This window comes from Dendrobates tinctorius, unplaced genomic scaffold, assembly GCF_039654945.1.
Source record: "Dendrobates tinctorius isolate UK_male_01 unplaced genomic scaffold, ASM3965494v1 ptg000249l, whole genome shotgun sequence".
NCBI classification, from domain to species: Eukaryota; Metazoa; Chordata; class Amphibia; order Anura; family Dendrobatidae; genus Dendrobates; species Dendrobates tinctorius.
This window is the reverse complement of record NW_027361916.1, coordinates 5,293,051-5,312,930: the sequence shown is the minus strand read 5'-3', so window position 1 is coordinate 5,312,930 and position 19,880 is coordinate 5,293,051. Positions and strand designations below refer to the sequence as shown.

Below are 19,880 nucleotides of genomic sequence, written 5' to 3'. Positions count from 1 at the left end.
AAGAGAAGATGTAAGAAAAGGAAAAAAAAAATGTCCACCTCTACTTTCCGTCATTCCCCCCCCATAGGTCCCCCAGTTCGGTCCAAAATGATATATCTTCTCCTTAGAGTCTCTCTCAAGGCGCTCCCCTGCCCCGGTCTCCAGATTTGCGTGGCGGCGATCTTCTTTCCTTGGGATTCCTCATATGGAGCTCCTTCCCCTCCTCTCTCCTCTCCCTCCATTCGTTCCGGCCCTCTTCTCGAACCTCCTCCTCACTTTCCCCGCATCGACCACCCCTCCTCCCCGAAGATTCTCTTGTCTGGTCACTTTCCTCCGCCTCCTCCATCCATCTCTCCGCCTCTTTCAAGTCCTTTGTCACAAAAAAGGATCCATCTTGTCTTGTCACTCTCAGTAGGGCAGGGTAGAGCAACTGGAACTTTATACCTTTGCGGTACAGTGTAGTGCAGATCTTGCTGAAGGTCTTCCTTTTCCGGGTGACCTCTGCCGAATAGTCTCCAAATATCAATACTTTATGTCCTTGTAAAAACAATGGGATCCTCCTTCCTCTAAATGCTGGCAGCAACTCTTCTTTGTCCTTATATTCCAGGTATTTTATTATGACTTGGTGCGGTCTGGCTGTTCCAGTCGCCCCCGCATTGTCTTCCTTCCCGCTCGTTCTCCACATGCCTGGATTCTCTCTTACAGGTCCCACTCTGTGCACTCTTTCCACTCTGCAATTATGTGTCAGACCCAGCACCTTGGGGAGCTCTATTTCACAAATGTTATCCAATTGTCGCATGCTTATAGATTCCGGCAGCCCCACCAGCCTTAAATTGCTTCTCCTGGATCGGTTTTCCAAATCCTCCAGTTTGTCTTTTATAGCCTGGGAGCCCTCCGACATCTCCTTCAACTGCTCCTTTAATGTTATCACCTCGTCCTCTGCAGCTGATATTCTTTGTTCCGCCTCTGCCATCCTGGTTCCCTGCTGTGTGACCTGTTCTTTAATGGAGGATAGCGCAGCCCCCACCATAGCCTCCAGGGACTCTTTTATCCTGTCTGCCAGGTGCGTTGCCACTGCCCCAGCCAAACGGTCATAGTCTATCTGCATGTGTTATCTGGCTGCGCTGCTGGGCTGCCGACTTTTCGTTCTGCCTCTCCCCTTCCTCCTCCACCAGGCTCTGCTCACCTTCCTGCAGACCGCTGTATCCCGCGTCTGCCGCCATTTTATGGTCCCATGCTGTGTGGTCTCCCTCTGCAGCTCCTTGCTTTAAGTGCTTGCCGCCACTCCGGAGAAGGTACCGCTCCATATACCGATATCTCCTGCTCCCTGCCTCTCGCTTTCCACTGTCTCTCGCGGCCGTGGGGTGTTCTGTGTCGGTCTTTGTAGCTGAGGATTGCACGGAGCTCTGTCTCCTGCGTCCTCACATCAGAGCGCCGGAACCGGAAGTCCAACCCCCAGTTTTTAATGGGTAACTATTATTATAAAGTAAATTAAAGTTGACAAGCTTAAGTAATAAGAATTGATGGCGTTGGTATTGCAATGGGCATTTTAGTTGTGTTTACAGTCCTCCACTCCCAGCCGACTTTTCTTCCCCATTGACTTGCACTGGGTTTCGTGTTTCAGTCGGACCTTCGACTTTTCCCGATATTCGGCCGATTTCGTTCGACTCGACTTTTGAGAAAGTCGGGTGACCCGAAAAAAGGTTATGTCGCTCATCTCTACTCCCAAGACCTCCTTCTCTCCTCCACACTTATTCGCTCCTCACCCAACCGCCTCCAAAACTTCTCCCGAATTGTCCCCATCCTCTGGAATTCTTTGCCCCAACACGTCCAGCTATCAACCACACTCGGATCCTTCAGACGGAACCTGAAAACCCATCTCTTCAGGAAAGCCTACAGCCTGCAATGATCCCCGCTGCCCCCTCACCACTACTGAAGCTACCACCTCACCATCACTGGAGCTGCTGCAACCCCCCCAACCTACTGTCGCCTTCCCCATCCTGTAGAATGTAAGCCCGAAAGGGCAGGGTCCTCTCCCCTCTATATCAGTCTGTGATTGTTTGTTTACTGTAAGTGATATCTGTAATTTGTATGTAACCTCTTCTCATGTACAGCACCATGGAATCAATGGTGCTATATAAATAAATACTAATAATAAAAATAATAATATTGCACTCATTTCTTGACAGACCGCAGCATGGCCATTAGTTAGAAGCTGCTAATGATCTTTGGAGCAGGTAAGTTTTCCCTGAGTGGTACATATTGGGCCGTCTGAAGACTGAGTTTAGTCTAGGACAATTTGTCTGCACTACTAATTAACAGCAGCTACATTACCAAACTAGGGCAGTCCCTATAGGAGAAAAACACAAGAATTATACTGTATTGTCACATACTATCTATTCCTGACACTGGAGGGGCTTATAAACTTACCAAGTATATAGTTTGAGGTCTGGGATCTGCCAATATGTGGCTAGTTTTCTGGCTGTTTCGGATAACATGATACGTGATTTTAGGGTTTTCTTCATCTAGTCCCGCTTGAATATAAGTCAATATTAAATAGTCTCCTGATGAGTCGCCTTTGGTGAGGATGAAACCCGTAGAAAAGAGAGGCTTGGAGAGTGAGTGTGCATATGTCACCTCACCCTATATACTGAGATGTGGGATATTTGTTTTTTCTATTAGTAACCTTCTGACTAACCTTCAGGGGGTGAATTATGGGTATAGATTTACATTTGGAAGTAATAAAGTTTAATTTTATCCTTTTGTCAGCAAACATGAGGAATAACAAGAGATAATCCCTTTAAGAAGATCCAGGTTTGGTTAAAGCGATTCCAACATTCTGAACAAAAAAGGGTTCTCCCATATGTGACATCGCTGATGTTTATTAACAGTTGATTTCCAAGTAAAATATTTACCACATTAAGAAAATAAAAAAGGCTTCTCCCCTGTGTGACTGCTCTGATGGCGATCAAGAAGCGCTTTCTGGCTAAAACATTTCCCACATTCTGAACATGAAAAAGGCTTCTCCCCTGTGTGAGTTCTCTGGTGTCTAACAAGATTCCCTTTATGGATAAAACATTTCCCACATTCTGAACATGAAAAAGGCTTCTCCCCTGTGTGAGTCCTCTGGTGCCTAACCAATGTTGAGTTACGATTAAAACATTTCAAACATTCTAAACATGAAAAAGGCTTCTCCCCTGTGTGAATTCTCTGGTGAACAACAAGGTCTGATTTCTGTTTAAAACATTTCCTACATTCTGAACATGAAAAAGGCTTCTCCCCTGTGTGAATTCTCTGGTGACTATCAAGCTCTGATTTCTGTTTAAAACATTTCCTACATTGCTTTTCCCCTGTGTGAATTCTCTGGTGAACAACAAGGTCTGATTTCTGATTAAAATATTTCTCACACTCTGAACAGGAAAAAGGCTTCTCCCCTGTGTGAGTCCCCTGGTGCCTAACCAATTTTGAGTTACGATTAAAACATTTCCCACATTCTGAACAGGAAAAAGGCTTCTCCCCTGTGTGAATTCTCTGGTGGTATACAAAATGTGATTTAGATGTAAAATATTTCCCACATTCTGAACAGGAAAATGACTGATTTGCGTTAGGAGCAGTTTGTTTTTTAATGCCTCTTTTGTGACTTTGGTTTTCCTTAGTAGTCAGTAATGAATCAGAAGATGGGACCTGTTTCATAGGATCAGATGACAGATCTTTGCTGTGAATGGATGATGATATATCTGGAGTAATAGCAATCACTTCATTTGTATCTTGTAGGATATTAAGATCATCAGATTTAAAAACTGAAGATGTCAGCTGTCCCTCTGATCTCCTGGTACAGTCATCTGCTAAGATAAAAAACAATTATTTATTAATAAAATATCCTTGAGTTTTATATTTTTGAACATTTCTACTTCACTTGATATTTTTATGGACAGTTTATGTAACAAAAACTTAAATTTACAAAACAATGACAGTTCACAGTCTAATAGAAAACCTTGTTGGATGAGCCAGTAGTGTGTGGTGTTCAACTGTTGGTTCATTCTGCCTCCCAAATATCGAATAAAAAGAAACCAATCAATGTTATGTAGGCGAAAATAATACCAATTCTCATCTCACAAAAAACAAGTCCCCACTCAGGTCCATCATCTGTCAATGGAAAAACAGAGGTTCCCACACTATTAGTGGCTCAAAGGCTGTTGAAAAGCAACAAGGTTTCCATAAACCAATCCAGTGAAATCCGCTCTCACTTCGGAGTCTTGCAGTGTGCGCAAACAACATTTAGGATCCCTGTATTTAGCAATATTATAGTGAGGAGAATCCACTTAATTTGCGGTGTCTCCTGGAGCACAATCTGGGCACTATGTGCTGGGTAATAAAATGGCAAATGTGTAATTTTCACTCTCCAACATCCACTGCGTGTTAATTTCCAGAAAGTGGCTGTGGAGTCAAAATATTCACTCCTCCTAAGGATTATAACCCTCAGTGAATTAATTTATAAAATGGAATCACTTTATGGGGATTTCTACTATTCTGGTTTTCTGTCATTTAGTTATATTAGGGCTTCTGCATATGGTGTGTCCAATCTCATCTGGGATCTGTTCCTGCTGTCCAGCTGGAGTAATCTGCTCCCTACTTCAGCCAATTGGAAAGTACCACACCCTACTAAAGCGCAAAGCACATGGCCGGAATCTGCCAGATACAGCGCTGTTCTCCTCTGGTTCAGTCCTCTGTGCTCAGCTTGCGGCTTGTGTATTTGTCTCCTGCTGTGACCGTGGCCCGTTTACTGACTACTCTTGTGTCTTCTGATTCTGTATTCTGTCCTTCTGGTTCTGACCCAGCTACCTGACTATTCTTCTTGCCATCTAACACCACAGAATAGCAGGTAACACCATGGTCCAAGCCTAGGGGTCCCAGTGTAAGTCCAGATCCTTGTAATTGTGTTAAAGGGCGATGAGCAAGGCAATCCTTGGGATATGGAGAGTAGAGAAGATAGAGCCAAGCATGTTCATGGTGGACATCTTTTGAGCTGCCAGGTGACCATGAACAGTGCTCCCAATACATTGTGTCTGTAAACTATTCCAGCTAGATCTGCATTCAAATAGCTAAATATATATAACAAAAATGGGGCGCACCAACTGTACCAATCACAAATATATAAATGAAGGTTTAGGTGCAGCAACAGTGGAATAATAAACATGAGAAGAGAAGAAAAAGAACCACTGCAAATAGCGCACACTGAACCAGTACAAAAACAATGTTTTATTGATGCAGCAATACAATTAAAAACATAATAAAAACATATGAAGCATCCCACAATATATAACAGTGAAGTATGGCATATCACAATTATAGATTATGCTGTAATAACCTGTATATCAACCATGTGGTCCAACCTCACTGCAATAAATCACAACAACCACCCCATAAACCTGCTCATGGAGACCAAGGGCCCTAATATTGTACAATCACTGCATGAAATAATTCCATGCATGTGTCCCTAAATATTCACTGGTTAGGGCACACAGGCCATAATAAGCCAACAGCAATATGGCCAATGCCCACAATCCAATATTCAATTGTACCACACAAAAATTACTCCAGAGCAACCAATGATAAGGTCGCAGTGAAAATACAGCTATAACCGAGTGGGTGCTACACCCAGGATCATACCCCACGCGTATCGCCGCAACCCATGCGGCTTCATCAGGGGAGCTAAATAGCTAAATGGCGCTCCTTCCCTTCTGAAGACTTCCATGTGCCCAGACATTAGTGTACAATTGTATGTAGGGTATAGTGCGAAGCTGGAAAATAATTTGTAAGATTCATTTGTTTTCTATTATCCTTTGTGAAGAATTCCAAACTTATCACCACATAAAGTGACACACGTCAGATATTAATAATGGGGCCTGATTAGGAACTACTGAAATGATCAACCTCAACAGTCTTCATCAGTAATAAATGAGCAGCTAGTGGTGAAACCTCTCTGGGGTAATTAGAGTATGGGGCTCGGTGACGTCACAATCTATACTATCATAAGGTCCAATATTTCTGTCAGATGAGTTTCAAGAAGAAATATTCGGCATTTAAAGAGAACTGTGTATAAGGCCGGGTTCACACGTCCTGATATTTCCGGTACCGGAGATGTCCATGTGTGTAATACTTGTGGTACATGTGTGACAACTGTGTGCAGCATCAGTACCACATGGACGGTCGGAAGGGAAGAAGCGCTACAGTAAGCGCTGTTCACCGGCGGCAGGTGCTGAAGACGCTCTCATCATTCTCCTCTGCTCTGTCGGCAGGGAGAATGATGAGAGTTATATTAAAGTCAGAATGATGACAGCAGGTGGCGGCTTTTGGGACTATTACTCCCATCAACCTACACCTGCTGCTAAGAACAGTGACAGCAGGAGCGGATGATGGGAGTATTCCTCACATTTAAAAAACTGCATGGGGTCCCCCCATTTTTGACAACAAACCTTGCTAAAGCTGACAACTGGGGGATGGTATTCTCAGGCTTGTAAGGGGCCAGCCTAAAAATAACAGCCCGCAGCTGCCCAGAAAAGGCACATCTATTGGAAGAATGTCTCAAGTGGGGTACCACAGGGCTCTGTCCTGGGCCCTGTATTGTTCAACATCTTTATCAACGATTTAGATGAAGGAATTGAGGGTAAACTGATTAAATTTGCTGATGACACAAAGCTAGGAGGGATAGCTAATACTAGAGAAGAGAGAGAGAGGATTCAAAAAGATTTAAATAAACTGGAGAAGTGGGCAGTAACTAACAGAATGGTTTTTAACAGGGAGAAATGCAAAGTACTACATCTGGGCAATAAAAATGAAAAAAGCATATAAAGAATGGGAGGAATAGGGCTAAGTGACAGCACATGTGAAAAAGACTTGGGTATACTAATAGATCACAGACTGAATATGAGTCAACAGTGTGATGCAGCAGCAAAAAAGGCAAATGCAGTTCTAGGATGTATTAACAGAAGCATACAGTCTAGATCACGTGAAGTCATTATTTCCCTCTACTCCTCTTTGGTCAGACCTCATCTGGAATATTGTGTCCAGTTTTGGGCACCACATTTTAAAAAAGACATCAACAAACTGGAGCAAGTTCAGAAAAGAGCGACCAGAATGGTGACAGGTCTGCAAACCCTGTCTTATGAGGAAAGGTTGCAGGATTTGGGAATGTTTAGTTTGCAAAAGAGAAGACTGAGAGGAGACTTAATTGCTGTCTACAAATATCTAAAGGGCTATCACATTGTAGAAGGATCAACTTTATTCTCATTTGCACAAGGAAAGACTAGAAGCAATGGGATGAAACTGAATGGGAGGAGACACAGATTAGATATTAGAAAAAACTTTTTGACAGTTAGAGTGATCAATGAGTGGAACAGGCTGCCACGAGAAGTGGTGAGTTCTCCTTCAATGGAAGTCTTCAAACAGAGGCTGGACAGACATCTGACTGGGATGATTTAGCGAATCCTGCTTTGAGCAGGGGGTTGGACCAGATGGCCCAGGAGGTCCCTTCCAACTCTACGATTCTATGATTAGATGCGCCAAATCTGGTGCTTTGCTCGGCTCTTCCCACTTTCCCTGTAGTGGTGGCAAGTGGAGTTCATATTTGTGGGGTTGATGTCACCCTTGTATTGTCTGGTGACATCAAGTCCACGGCTTAGTAATGGAGAGGTGTCTATAAGACACCTATCCATTATTAATACTATAGTTATATGGTAAAGACACAGCCAGAATAAAGTCTTATATTAGAAATAAAACAAAACACAGTTTTCATTTTTTATTTAACAATAACACAGAGAATTAGCTTGAACTGTGGTGACCTCATCACTGGCTATTTCCCACAGTCCTGAGGTCACTGCAGTTCAGCCTGGCTGGAAACCTCGATGATGTCACTTCTGGTCAATGATGTTGCGCTTGCAGCAGCTCATTCACCAGTGGTTCTCTGCCTGCATGGTCGCATCGTGGCACCGTCCAGGTTGAAAACGAATTATCCCCCAGACATAGATTACGGCGTGGGACAGAGCGACAGACAGATATGGTATAGTGTTGTTTTATTTTATTATTATTACAGGAGTACGAGGTCTTCGGTGGAAATAGGCGTTAGGTGAGTATAACTGTGTTTGTTATTTTTAAATAGAAAAGGAAAACTGTTTAGTTTTATTTCTAATAAAAGGCTTTATTCTGGCTGTGTCTTTATTTTCCGTGTAACCAGGGCCGGACTGGGAGTGAAATTCAGCCCTGGCATTTGTAAGACCACAGGCCCACGTCTTGTACCCTCTGTAATCCTCCTCTCTAGATCGTCTAATACAGGTCAGCGGCCTACAATCACAACGTTTAGTGTTGTGACCTGCAGAGCTGACAGCCACTGAATTATGGCCACTTTAGATGGGCCAATAATCATGAAATGTGGGATTGTAAGAGCGCGGCTTCCTGATTATCGGCTCATTTCAATAGGTCAGTAATCACCTGATGGAAGGAAAAATGATTATTAGTCACGGCTTAACAATCCAGGTTCTTGGTGGCACATTGCTCGGGGTAAACAGGACATGCGCTCCTGAGAACAGGACTTTCTACGTGCACAGAACATATTACCAGTCGCTGTGTGCACAGAGAAGTGCGTCCTCCTGTGTGAACAGGCCGTAGAGGACACTGACTGACGTGTCTATGGCTGGTCGGTGGTCGTGGACATGCTGGAGCACAGTAATGACAGGAAAGTCTCAGTCAGACGGCCGTTTCTCACGTCCATGTTCTGTCTGTGGTTTTCATTAGTTCTCATTCATTATAGTCTATGGTGCTGCTCACAGGCTCATGTTTTTGCAGACTGTGTCTCCCCAAATAAAAATCAGAGACATTTTCGTTTTTTATCGTTGTCACAGACACAATCCCCTCCACAAGTCTCTGAACCTGCGCCGATCACAGGCCCCACATAGATCGCCCCAGTGCACACTCTGCGCGGATTAACACTATAATGTATAGGAGAAGATTTTCATTCATTTAGTTTTTCATACGTGAAAATCACTAAAGTTCCCGTCTGGGGGCCGCACCCATCACCGGCCCATGTGTAGTGACTCATTAACCAGTTTATCGCTGCCTTGCCTTCCTTATAGAAGCAGCAGAGACTGGACAGATGGTTTTCATGCTGGGATGCCTGTATTTTGTGGCTGCAGAACCAAGGTAAGGGGATGTGCACACATCTTTGTCAGGCGGATTGAAGAAGCGCCACAAACCTGCTGCTAAACATGAACGTAGTGCACGGCAATGGAAAACCACATTGCTGTACCCGCTCCGTCTGTTACGTCTTTTATCTGCTTCAGTGCTTGGAAACTGAGGCAATTAATAGAAGTAGCACATTCTGTCACCTGCAACTATAATAGAAACTATCGAGAAAAGACGCCGGTGGCACAAAAGACATGGCGCCTTCAGGTAAAAGACCGGAGACACTTTCCTGAAGCAGCTCTGCCCCCTGAAACAAAGCTGTGTGCACATACCCTAGATACAAACACAAGGCTACAGCACCCTGCAAACACTGAGTACAAGAATCATTCTAAGGCCGGGGTCACACTAGGGTGTGTGATGCGAGAAACAACACCCGGCACTGCCACCGGCACTCGGACCGGAGCGTGCGGCTACATGGATTTCTAAGGGCCAATGCAGACGGCCATATATATCCTCTGATCTGAGAGAATCGGCCAATTATACTGTACAGCTGACACTTGGATCAGGATCTGACCCGAGTGTCAGCACAGTGTGGTCCGATTGTCTAGGATGAGAGATTCAGAGAACACTGAGGAAAAGATGGAGAACAAACTCTTCTCCATTGTGTCATCGGAGTGCAGTCCAGTGTTTTCCACGCACTCATTGTATTGCATTACTGAGCGTGATCGGAATATCATACGTTAACAATATATAACATATAACGCATGTTCCAACCCCATGGATAGAGACAAACACCTCGGTCGCCTCAGAAAGTCCTTTTTGAGTCAGGGCTACCATCCAAGAACAATTGAAAACCAAATTACAAGAGCCACCAGAATGTCAAGGAATCACCTGCCACATTACAAAGCTAGAGAAGAAAATAACCGGGTGCCTCTAGTGGTCACCTACAACCCAAATCTGGAGGTGCTAAAGGGAGCGGCACGGAAATTACAACCTTTACTACAAAAAGATGCCCGATTACAATCCATGTTTCCAGACCCCCCACTACTGTGTTTTAGGCAGCCCCCTAATCTAAGAAGCATCATTGTCAGAAGCTCCCTGTCCTCTCCAACAGCTGCAGGGACCTTTCCTTGCAACCAGAAAAAATGTAAAACCTGTCCATTTATAATGACCACGGACAAGCTAAAGATCCCAACTCACATCAGGACTACAAGATCCCAGGTACTCTCAGCTGCATCACATCTAATGGGGTGTACTTAATTATTTGTACTAAATGTCCATCTGGGGGGTCTGTATGTGGGGAGACTGGGCAAACACTGAGAACAAGGATGAATTCTCATTGCCACACAATAAGAGAAAAAAGAAGGGATCTACCTGTGGCAAAACATTTTTGTATCCCCGGTCATAGCATGATGGACCTTAAATTACTTGTATTAAAAGGTAACTTCAACTCTCAGAGAGACAGGAGGGTCTGGGAGTATAAATTTATGACAACTTTTGACACACTCAGTGCAGGAATGAATGTGTCGCTTGGATTTATGTCTTTTTACATCAATTAAGGAATTTGCTCTTCAGACCTTCTGTGGTCATCACACAACACAGAACCAGACCCCAATCAGAGGGCAATAAAACCTTCACACTCCTAATCTATAAACTGTTCCAATATTTATGACAATTCTGCTAAATGTTACTTGTCTTATCTGTTGCGTTATTTTTGTGCTGTTTTGTGTATAAATATGTGATTTTTCAGATGTTGCATTAGTCTAGCCTGATGAAGAGACCTGAGGAGTCTCGAAAGCTTGCAATGTGCTACCACCTTTTCAGTTAGCCATTAAAAGGTATCAACCACTGAGGACTCTCAATTCTAAATATTCTTTTATCTACTGGCTAACACGGTACAAAGATATATATCATTCCTGTATCAAAGTCATTTGAACAGTTTTGGGTGGAGGAGAATGTTGTGATCTAGAGGCAAAATGGTGATCATGGTAATACGGCCGGACTACACCACCGATAAAGCAGCCACAGCCGGTGACTGAGAGGAATCTGTGACTTCTCTGCATTCAGTGGTCACTACTCACCTGGGTAGTCATATGTGGGAATCTCCTCTTTACACCGCTCATCACCCCTCACATATGTCTCTGTAGTATTAATATGGGTCAGATCTTCACCCTGAAACAAATATTGTAAAAGTCACCGACAGATGGAGAAGTCCCATCTATGATCAGCTCTAATCCTGCCATCTCCAACGTTCTCATTACACAAGTATAAAACATATAATACTGGTGGATAAAACAAGACTGAGCACAAGACCTTCACAGCCGTCTACACATCATAGGGGAGATCTCCTGACACCTTCTCTCCATCTACCTGATGATCCTGAGGAGCACTGGGATCTTCTTGGTTACAGTCCTGTGGAGGAAGAGGACGGGGACATCTCTCTGGTGTTGTCCTCTTACTGGATAGATCTGGAGGAAACACATACAGGGACTGAATTCATTCTCTACATACAGATAATTATAGGCCGTGTGTATTTAGTCCTGTCTATTACCTGGTGATGTGAGGGGCTGGGGAACCTCCATTATGACGTTCTTGTACAGATCTCTGTGTCCTTCTAAATACTCCCACTCCTCCATGGAGAAATAGACAGCGACATCCTGACACCTTATAGGAACCTGACACATACAATGATACCGTCATCCCCCCGATCCCTTCATAGTGTTACTGTATAATGTCCCAGCATTCCCAGCAGTGTCACCTCTCCAGTCAGCAGCTCAATCATCTTGTAGGTGAGTTCTAGGATCTTCTGGTCATTGATGTCCTCATGGATCAGGGGGTGAGGTGGAGGCCCCGTGATTGGGCTCAGGGGTCTTCCCCATCCCTCAGACACAGGGTCCTGACAGCGATCACTAGAGGTCTTCTTCACCACTGTGTAATCCTGGTTATGGAGAGACACATTAATAAATCTCACTCTAGACATTTCCAGAGTCCTCACCTCTCCAGTTCTGTCCATCTGTTATTCCCATAGATAAGAATGATGTAATGTGACGTCATCAGAATCTCTCACCTCTCCAGTGAGACGGAAGAGGATCTCTAGGGTGAGGTGTAACATCCTCTCCGCCATCTTGTCTCTGTCCATATCCATCCTTGATGGGGAAATCAGGAAAATTCTCTTCTGTAGAAGATCTTCACTGAGAGGATCCGATATTGTAGAGACCTGAATGAGAAGAAGATAATCCGATGTAACATAAGAATCCTGTGTAATAATACAATTACTGGAGATAATAAGGGAAACATATGAGGAGATTTATTATCTTACAGGGTTTAGTTTTCTCCCCTGACATCTACTAATAAAACCTATATATTTAGGCCACAGACAACAAGCAGTTTCCTCCTCGGAGTCGGCAGCTGAACACGTTCCTCATAGACTCATCTTCCATAACGCTAATTCTCGTCTCATTACCGACACTGGAATCGGCATTAGCAATACTGCAGGAGATATTCATTACACGCGACATGAGAAATAACTCCTTCATGGTGAGGACGACATCTTCATCTTCTACTGCGGCTCTAGAGACAGATGTGGCCAGAGTCGGTCACTGCCTCCATCCCCACCGGCCGTCTATATGAAGGTTTCCCGTCTTCCCCGCACTGGAATCTTCTCTCCCGTTAGATCTCAGCTCTGAGTCACACACAGAAGTTTGAGGCTTTTCTGGAAGAACAGGACAGGAGAGATCTGAGGCCGATGTCTCCATGTACAGGGTTTCCCCTCGGGATAAGAGGCTTTTCTATCCCTTTCCCCCAATTAGAGGGGACACCTGTGGATATCGGGGACTTTACCGGCTGCAGTCCTGGGGGGATTTACTCGGTAACGTGGACGTTGGACAAACGTCACCATCAATTACCATCAGAGTGAAGGAACATCGCTCCTCTATTCAGCTCTATGGATCCAGGATGAAATCCACTGCGGCCCCTGCAAGAAAAGAGCGAAGTCTGGTGAGACCCCCCGAGGCCTGAGATTTCTAGAGCTGCTCTGTGCACACAGGACCTGTGATGAGGTCACAGGAGGGGAGGAGTCAGGGGTCACATGATCAGGGGCCTCAGTGTGGGCAGGACTCTGCTGTGCTGGTTGTCATGGTGCTGGATGAGGGGAAGTTTATGTGTGGGGTCAGGAGGGGTTTACAGGGTAGATGTAGCAGGGCCGCGTGTGTACGAGGTGTACGGAGCGGAGCCGTGTGTGTACGAGGTGTACGGAGCGGAGCCGCGTGTGTACGAGGTGTACGGAGCGGAGCCGTATGTGTACGAGGTGTACGGAGCGGAGCCGTGTGTGTACGAGGTGTACGGAGCGGAGCCGTGTGTGTACGAGGTGTACGGAGCGGAGCCGTGTGTGTACAAGGTGTACGGAGCGGAGCCGTGTGTGTACGAGGTGTATGGAGCGGAGCCGAGTGTGTACAAGGTGTACGGAGCAGAGCCGAGTGTGTACGAGGTGTACGGAGCAGAGCCCTGTGTGTACGAGGTGTATGGAGCGGAGCCGTGTGTGTACGAGATGTACGGAGCGGAGCCGTGTGTGTACGAGGTGTACGGAGCAGAGCCGTGTGTGTACGAGGTGTACGGAGTGGAGCCGTGTGTACGAGGTATACGGAGCAGAGCCGAGTGTGTACGAGGTGTATGGAGCAGAGCCGTGTGTGTATGAGGTGTACGGAGCGGAGCCCTGTGTGTACGAGGTGTACGGAGCGGAGCCGTGTGTGTACAAGGTGTACGGAGCGGAGCGGCGTGTGTTCGAGGTGTACGGAGCGGAGCCGAGTGTGTACGAGGTGTACGGAGCGGAGCTAAGTGTGTACGAGGTGTACGGAGCGGAGCCGTGTGTGTACGAGGTGTACGGAGCGGAGCCCTGTGTGTACGAGGTGTACGGAGCGGAGCCCTGTGTGTACGAGGTGTACGGAGCGGAGTCGTGTGTGTACGAGGTGTACGGAGCGGAGCCCTGTGTGTACGAGGTGTACGGAGCAGAGCCGTGTCTGTACGAGGTGTACGGAGCGGAGCCGTGTGTATACGAGGTGTACGGAGCGGAGCTAAGTGTGTACGAGGTGTACGGAGCGGAGCCGTGTGTGTACGAGGTGTACGGAGCGGAGCCCTGTGTGTACGAGGTGTACAGAGCGGAGCCCTGTGTGTACGAGGTGTACGGAGCGGAGCCCTGTGTGTACGATGTGTACGGAGCGGAGCCCTGTGTGTATGAGGTGTACGGAGCAGAGCCCTGTGTGTGAGGTGTACGGAGCGGAGCCCTGTGTGTACGAGGTGTACGGAGCGGAGCCAAGTGTGTACGAGGTGTACGGAGCGGAGCCGCGTGTGTACGAGGTGTACGGAGCGGAACCGTGTGTGTACGGGGTGTGCGGAGCGGAGCTGCCTGTATACGAGGTGTACGGAGCCGAGCCACGTGTGTACGAGGTGTACGGAGCGGAGCCGTGTGTGTACGAGGTGTACGGAGCAGAGCCGTGTGTGTACGAGGTGTACGGAGCGGAGCCGTGTGTGTACGAGGTGTGCGGAGCCGTGTGTGTACGGGGTGTGCGGAGCGGAGCTGCCTGTATACGAGGTGTACGGAGCGGAGCCGTGTGTGTACGGGGTGTGCGGAGTGGAGCTGCCTGTATATGAGGTGTACGGAGCCGAGCCGCGTGTGTACAAGGTGTACGGAGCGGAGCCATGTGTGTACGAGGTGTACGGAGCGGAGCCCTGTGTGTACGGGGTGTGCGGAGCGGAGATGCCTGTATACGAGGTGTACGGAGTGGAGCCGCGTGTACGGAGCGGAGCCATGTGTGTACGACCCCCACTTTCAGAATGGGAACTCTCACCCTGTCTTCTACCAGTGGTACTCCCAAGGTATAACATCTATTAAGCACTTAGTCCACCCCGAGGAATGACGGATATGCTAAAAAGGAAGAAAAAAATGTTTATAAAATGGAAAGAGGGAGGCATATCTAAAGAAGAATATAATGCGGTCTGCAGAACCTGCAGGGCACAAATCAGCTAAAGCTGAAAATGAATTGAGGCTTGCAAGAGATGTCAAAAGCAATAATAAAGGATTTTGGGGATATGTCAAAAGTAAAAGAAAAGTCAAAGATGCTATAGGATTTTTACAGGATGAAAATGATGAAATGGTAAGACAGGATGTTGAGAAGGCTGAACTTTTAAATTCCTATTTTGCATCTGTTTTCTCTCAGAAAGGAAATGTAACATCAACTGTTATTCACTGTCCTATTAAGGGAATAGAAGAATCCAGGATATCTATAAACAGAAAGATAGTGAGGAAACACTTAGCTAACCTAAATGAATTCAAGTCTCCAGGTCCAGATGAATTACACCCCAGAGTACTGAAGGAGATAGCAGAAGAAATTTTTGAACCCCTCTCCATAATCTTTGAAAATTCTTGGAGAACAGGAGAAGTGCCAGAAGACTGGAGAAGAGCAAATGTTGTTCCTATCTTCAAAAAGGGGAAGAAGGTGGACCCAAGCAACTATAGGCCTGTGAGTCTGACTTCTATACCAGGAAAGATCTTTGAACAAATTATTAAACAACATGTATGTCAATACCTGGATAAGAATGAAGTGATTAAACAGAGTCAGCATGGGTTTGTAACTAATAAGTCATGTCAGACTAACTTAATTTCCTTCTATGACGGTATCACTGATTGGGTGGATCAAGGAAATGCTGTAGATATAGTATATCTTGACTTCAGCAAAGCATTTGACAAAGTCTCTCATACAATCCTTATTGAAAAAATGACTAAGTATGGAATGGACAAGGCAACTGTTAGGTGGATTCATAACTGGCTTAGTGATCGAACCCAAAGAGTGGTCGTAAATGGCTGCACATCCAGTTGGAAGAATGTCTCAAGTGGGGTACCACAGGGCTCTGTCCTGGGCCCTGTATTGTTCAACGTCTTTATCAATGATTTAGATGAAGGAATTGAGGGTAAACTGATTAAATTTGCTGATGACACAAAGCTAGGAGGGATAGCTAATACTAGAGAAGAGAGAGAGAGGATTCAAAAAGATTTAAATACACTGGAGAAGTGGGCAGCAACTAACACAATGGTTTTTAACAGGGAGAAATGCAAAGTACTACATCTGGGCAATAAAAATGAAAAAAGCATATATAGAATGGGAGGAATAGGGCTAAGTGACAGCACATGTGAAAAAGACTTGGGTATACTAATAGATCACAGACTGAATATGAGTCAACAGTGTGATGCAGCAGCAAAAAAGGCAAATGCAATTCTAGGATGTATTAACAGAAGCATACAGTCTAGATCACGTGAAGTCATTATTTCCCTCTATTCCTCTTTGGTCAGACCTCATCTGGAATACTGTGTCCAGTTTTGGGCACCACATTTTAAAAAAGACATCAACAAACTGGAGCAAGTTCAGAAAAGAGCGACCAGAATGGTGACCGGTCTGCAAACCCTGTCTTATGAGGAAAGGTTGCAGGATTTGGGAATGTTTAGTTTGCAAAAGAGAAGACTGAGAGGAGACTTAATAGCTGTCTACAAATATCTAAAGGGCTGTCACATTGTAGAAGGATCAACTTTATTCTCATTTGCACAAGGAAAGACTAGAAGCAATGGGAGGAAACTGAATGGGAGGAGACACAGATTAGATATTAGAAAAAACTTTTTGACAGTTAGAGTGATCAATGAGTGGAACAGGCTGCCACAAGAAGTGGTGAGTTCTCCTTCAATGGAAGTCTTCAAACAGAGGCTGGACAGACATCTGACTGGGATGATTTAGCGAATCCTGCTTTGAGCAGGGGGTTGGACCAGATGGCCCAGGAGGTCCCTTCCAACTCTACGATTCTATGATTCAATAGAGGAGCTGAAATGTAAATATCCCACTGCCATATTCCCTCCCTTCCAATACTTGCAAGGTAAAAGCTATGTAACAAAAGTGTTAGCACATCTTTCTGACTATGAATGGAGACCATCCGTGCTTAGATGGCTCACGAAATCTAATTCTCCATCTGGCCAAATAGCCACTAATTACAAATTCATCCATGCAGCTCTGGATTATGAACAATTCCAATTTCCAGTAACAAAATGGCAGACTGAAGACCCCATCATGTCCTGCGACACTATTCTGAAAGCTCTAGACCCAGCCTACACATTCCTCCTTCCAGCCCGTTTCCCAGAAATGAGATTGAAAATCTGTCACGGCTCTTACCTGACTCCACAAAAGGTCATAGAATGGGGTTGTGCACAACTTCTAAATGTTTTACATGCCATTCCCCAGAAGCCAACCTGTTTCATTGCTTGTGGGCATGCCCCGTCATTAGACTATTTTGGGAAAGAGTACGGCAATACACCGCCACACATCTGACAAACTTTGCTCCTGATGAACCCTTATGGGCCATATTTGGATACCTAAAACCAGATAATTACACCTGTTCTCCAGGGGCCCGTAAACTTCTGCATTGGGTGGCGGCTGCCAGTACTAAGGCCATTTTACAGACATGGATCCACGACCATGCCCCTCCTTTCAATAAAACGAAAAAAGTGGTTTGGTACCATGTTAGCCAGTAGAAAAAAATATATAAAGTGCTCTCAGTGAGAGAAACAACATAAGAATCTTGTGGGTATGATACCTTTTAATGGCTAACAAATAATAGTGAATGTTGTTACAAAGCAAGCTTTCGGGACTGCTTATGTCCCTTCATCAGCCTGAAAGCTTGCTTTGTAACAACATTCACTATTATTTGTTAGCCATTAAAAGGTATCATACCCACAAGATTCCTATTTTGTTTCTCTCACTGAGAGCACTTTATATATTATTTTCCTCCTTTCAATATCTTTCTAGAGAAGCTGTCGTTCTTGCTTCAAATGGACTGGGTTGAGGCCTCTACATAAAGAGGGAAGGGTGCAGGCCTTTTTCAAAACTTGGGAAAGCATCATCTGTCCTCAGCCACAACGCATCCACAGCAATATTAAGATCTGTTCTCAGCCGACAGTCTGGTACCAGGAGCAACTACTACTGGGGGAGACACCTGTCCACTGATGTCTCTGGGTGAACCGCTGCGGATAGACACTTCGGGGTGTTTGGGGTGTACTTTGTTGTCAGTGGGTCCTGAACTTAAGGTTAGACAGGTGCTGGATGTCTGATGGGTAAACATTATGCTTGTGTTTGACATGCCCCCCCGCTTCCTTCTCCCTTTTTTCCCTTCCCCGGTTTTTCAGGTTTGTCTTGATCTATTGTTCTGTGTACCGATGCGATCTCTAATGAGGAGGTTTTGTTACATATGCCTCAAACATTATCTGCATGGATATATGTAGGAACATTTTTTTTCAATAAAAACAAAGTTAAAAAGACACAGCTGGATCCCAATGAAGGAGTAGAACCATCTCAAGGAGGATCACAGGGAAATGGACAGCATGGGACTTACATACGAGTGTCTGAGCAAAGGGTCTGAATACTTATGACCATGTGATATTTCAGTTTTTCTTTTTTAATAAATTAGCAAAAATTTCTACATTTCAGTCAAGATGAGGTGCAGAGTGTACATTAATGAGAAAAAAATGAACTTTTCTGAATTTACCAAATGGCTGCAATGAAACAAAGAGTGAAAAATGTAAAGGGGTCTAAATACTTTCCGTACCACTATATATGTAGGGCGTATTTAGGTCATTGAGTGTAAACCGGCAGTGAGCGTGGCCGCCATATCGCAATGTTAGGGTGCCAACCTTGGCGGGAAGGCGGGCTGAGTGATAGGCCGTAATATGGCTAGATAACTTCTCCTCTCTGTACCTCTGATATGATAAGCCCCCCTTTATAAAGTATTAGAATCGCTGTAAATAGGAGGGTCTCATTTTTAGCTATTTTTTCATCTTCCCACTCTTCCATTATCATGGCTCTAATGTGTTTGTTAGCTGGAAAGACTCTGTTTCTCTGGGTTCACAGCCCCTAAACATTTCATCCTGTATTGAGTGAGCCATTTGTGCTTCCTCAGTTTTCATTGTACTCGTTCTGTATCGTCGGATGAGAAATAATCTTTATTCCTTTCCTCTGGGAGAACCTGAGGCATTTCCTCTCCACCCTCCAGATATTGGTACCGATCATAAGAACCTTCATCTTTCTCTGATGATACTTCCGTTTCCCACCTGGCTCTCTTATGACGGGACATGACCTGTACTGTCTGAGGGAGAACTGGACTGGAAACTGTGCTTAGCGCGTCTTCCCTAATTATAGACCTCATGTCAGCCATGAATGAGGTCTGCTCCTTCTTTGGGATCTTTGTAATACATTCAGCACACAGCCGTTTCTTATGTGTCACAAGTAACTTAGCCAAGACACCTAACTACTTTGGCACAAAGGGTAATAAAAGGGATTTTTTCCTTGTAACTGTATAGCTTGCCCCAATATGGAGAGGAGATTGACATTTAGCTTGAGTAAATAAACCAATATATTTGGTTGAAGATCATTAGATCTACTGATCTTCAACCAAATATATTAGTCCACCTGACCTAATATAAGTGTTCTTTAATCTGTAACTGATGTAAGAACGAAACGTTTTGTTTACTACGATTGTGGACATTAAATTATTGTTTGATCACTTAAATTGGGTGCTCAGCCCATGAACTGGGGTGAACCCTGACATCACCGCACGAACACTACCAACGCCGGCCAAAAATTGCTGAGCAGTGGAGTGAATAAGCCGGAAGTTATTGAGCGGCCCCGGAAGTAGAT

At 45.0% G+C, this 19,880-nt stretch overlaps 1 protein-coding gene across 1 annotated transcript in view; it reads right to left on the bottom strand.

Annotated features, from left to right (window-relative positions):
• LOC141063350 (uncharacterized) overlaps positions 1-11,326 on the bottom strand; it is a 68,971-nt gene extending 57,645 nt beyond the window's left edge. The window contains exons 1-3 of the mRNA XM_073557394.1: positions 11,238-11,326; positions 2,914-3,821; positions 245-973 (exon numbers count right to left, since the gene is read on the bottom strand). Coding sequence (XP_073413495.1) covers positions 245-973; positions 2,914-3,672 — 1,488 coding nt within the window. The 5' untranslated portion in view covers positions 3,673-3,821; positions 11,238-11,326. The remainder of the gene's footprint in view (positions 1-244; positions 974-2,913; positions 3,822-11,237) is intronic.
• Between the last annotated feature and the right edge of the window lie 8,554 nt (positions 11,327-19,880).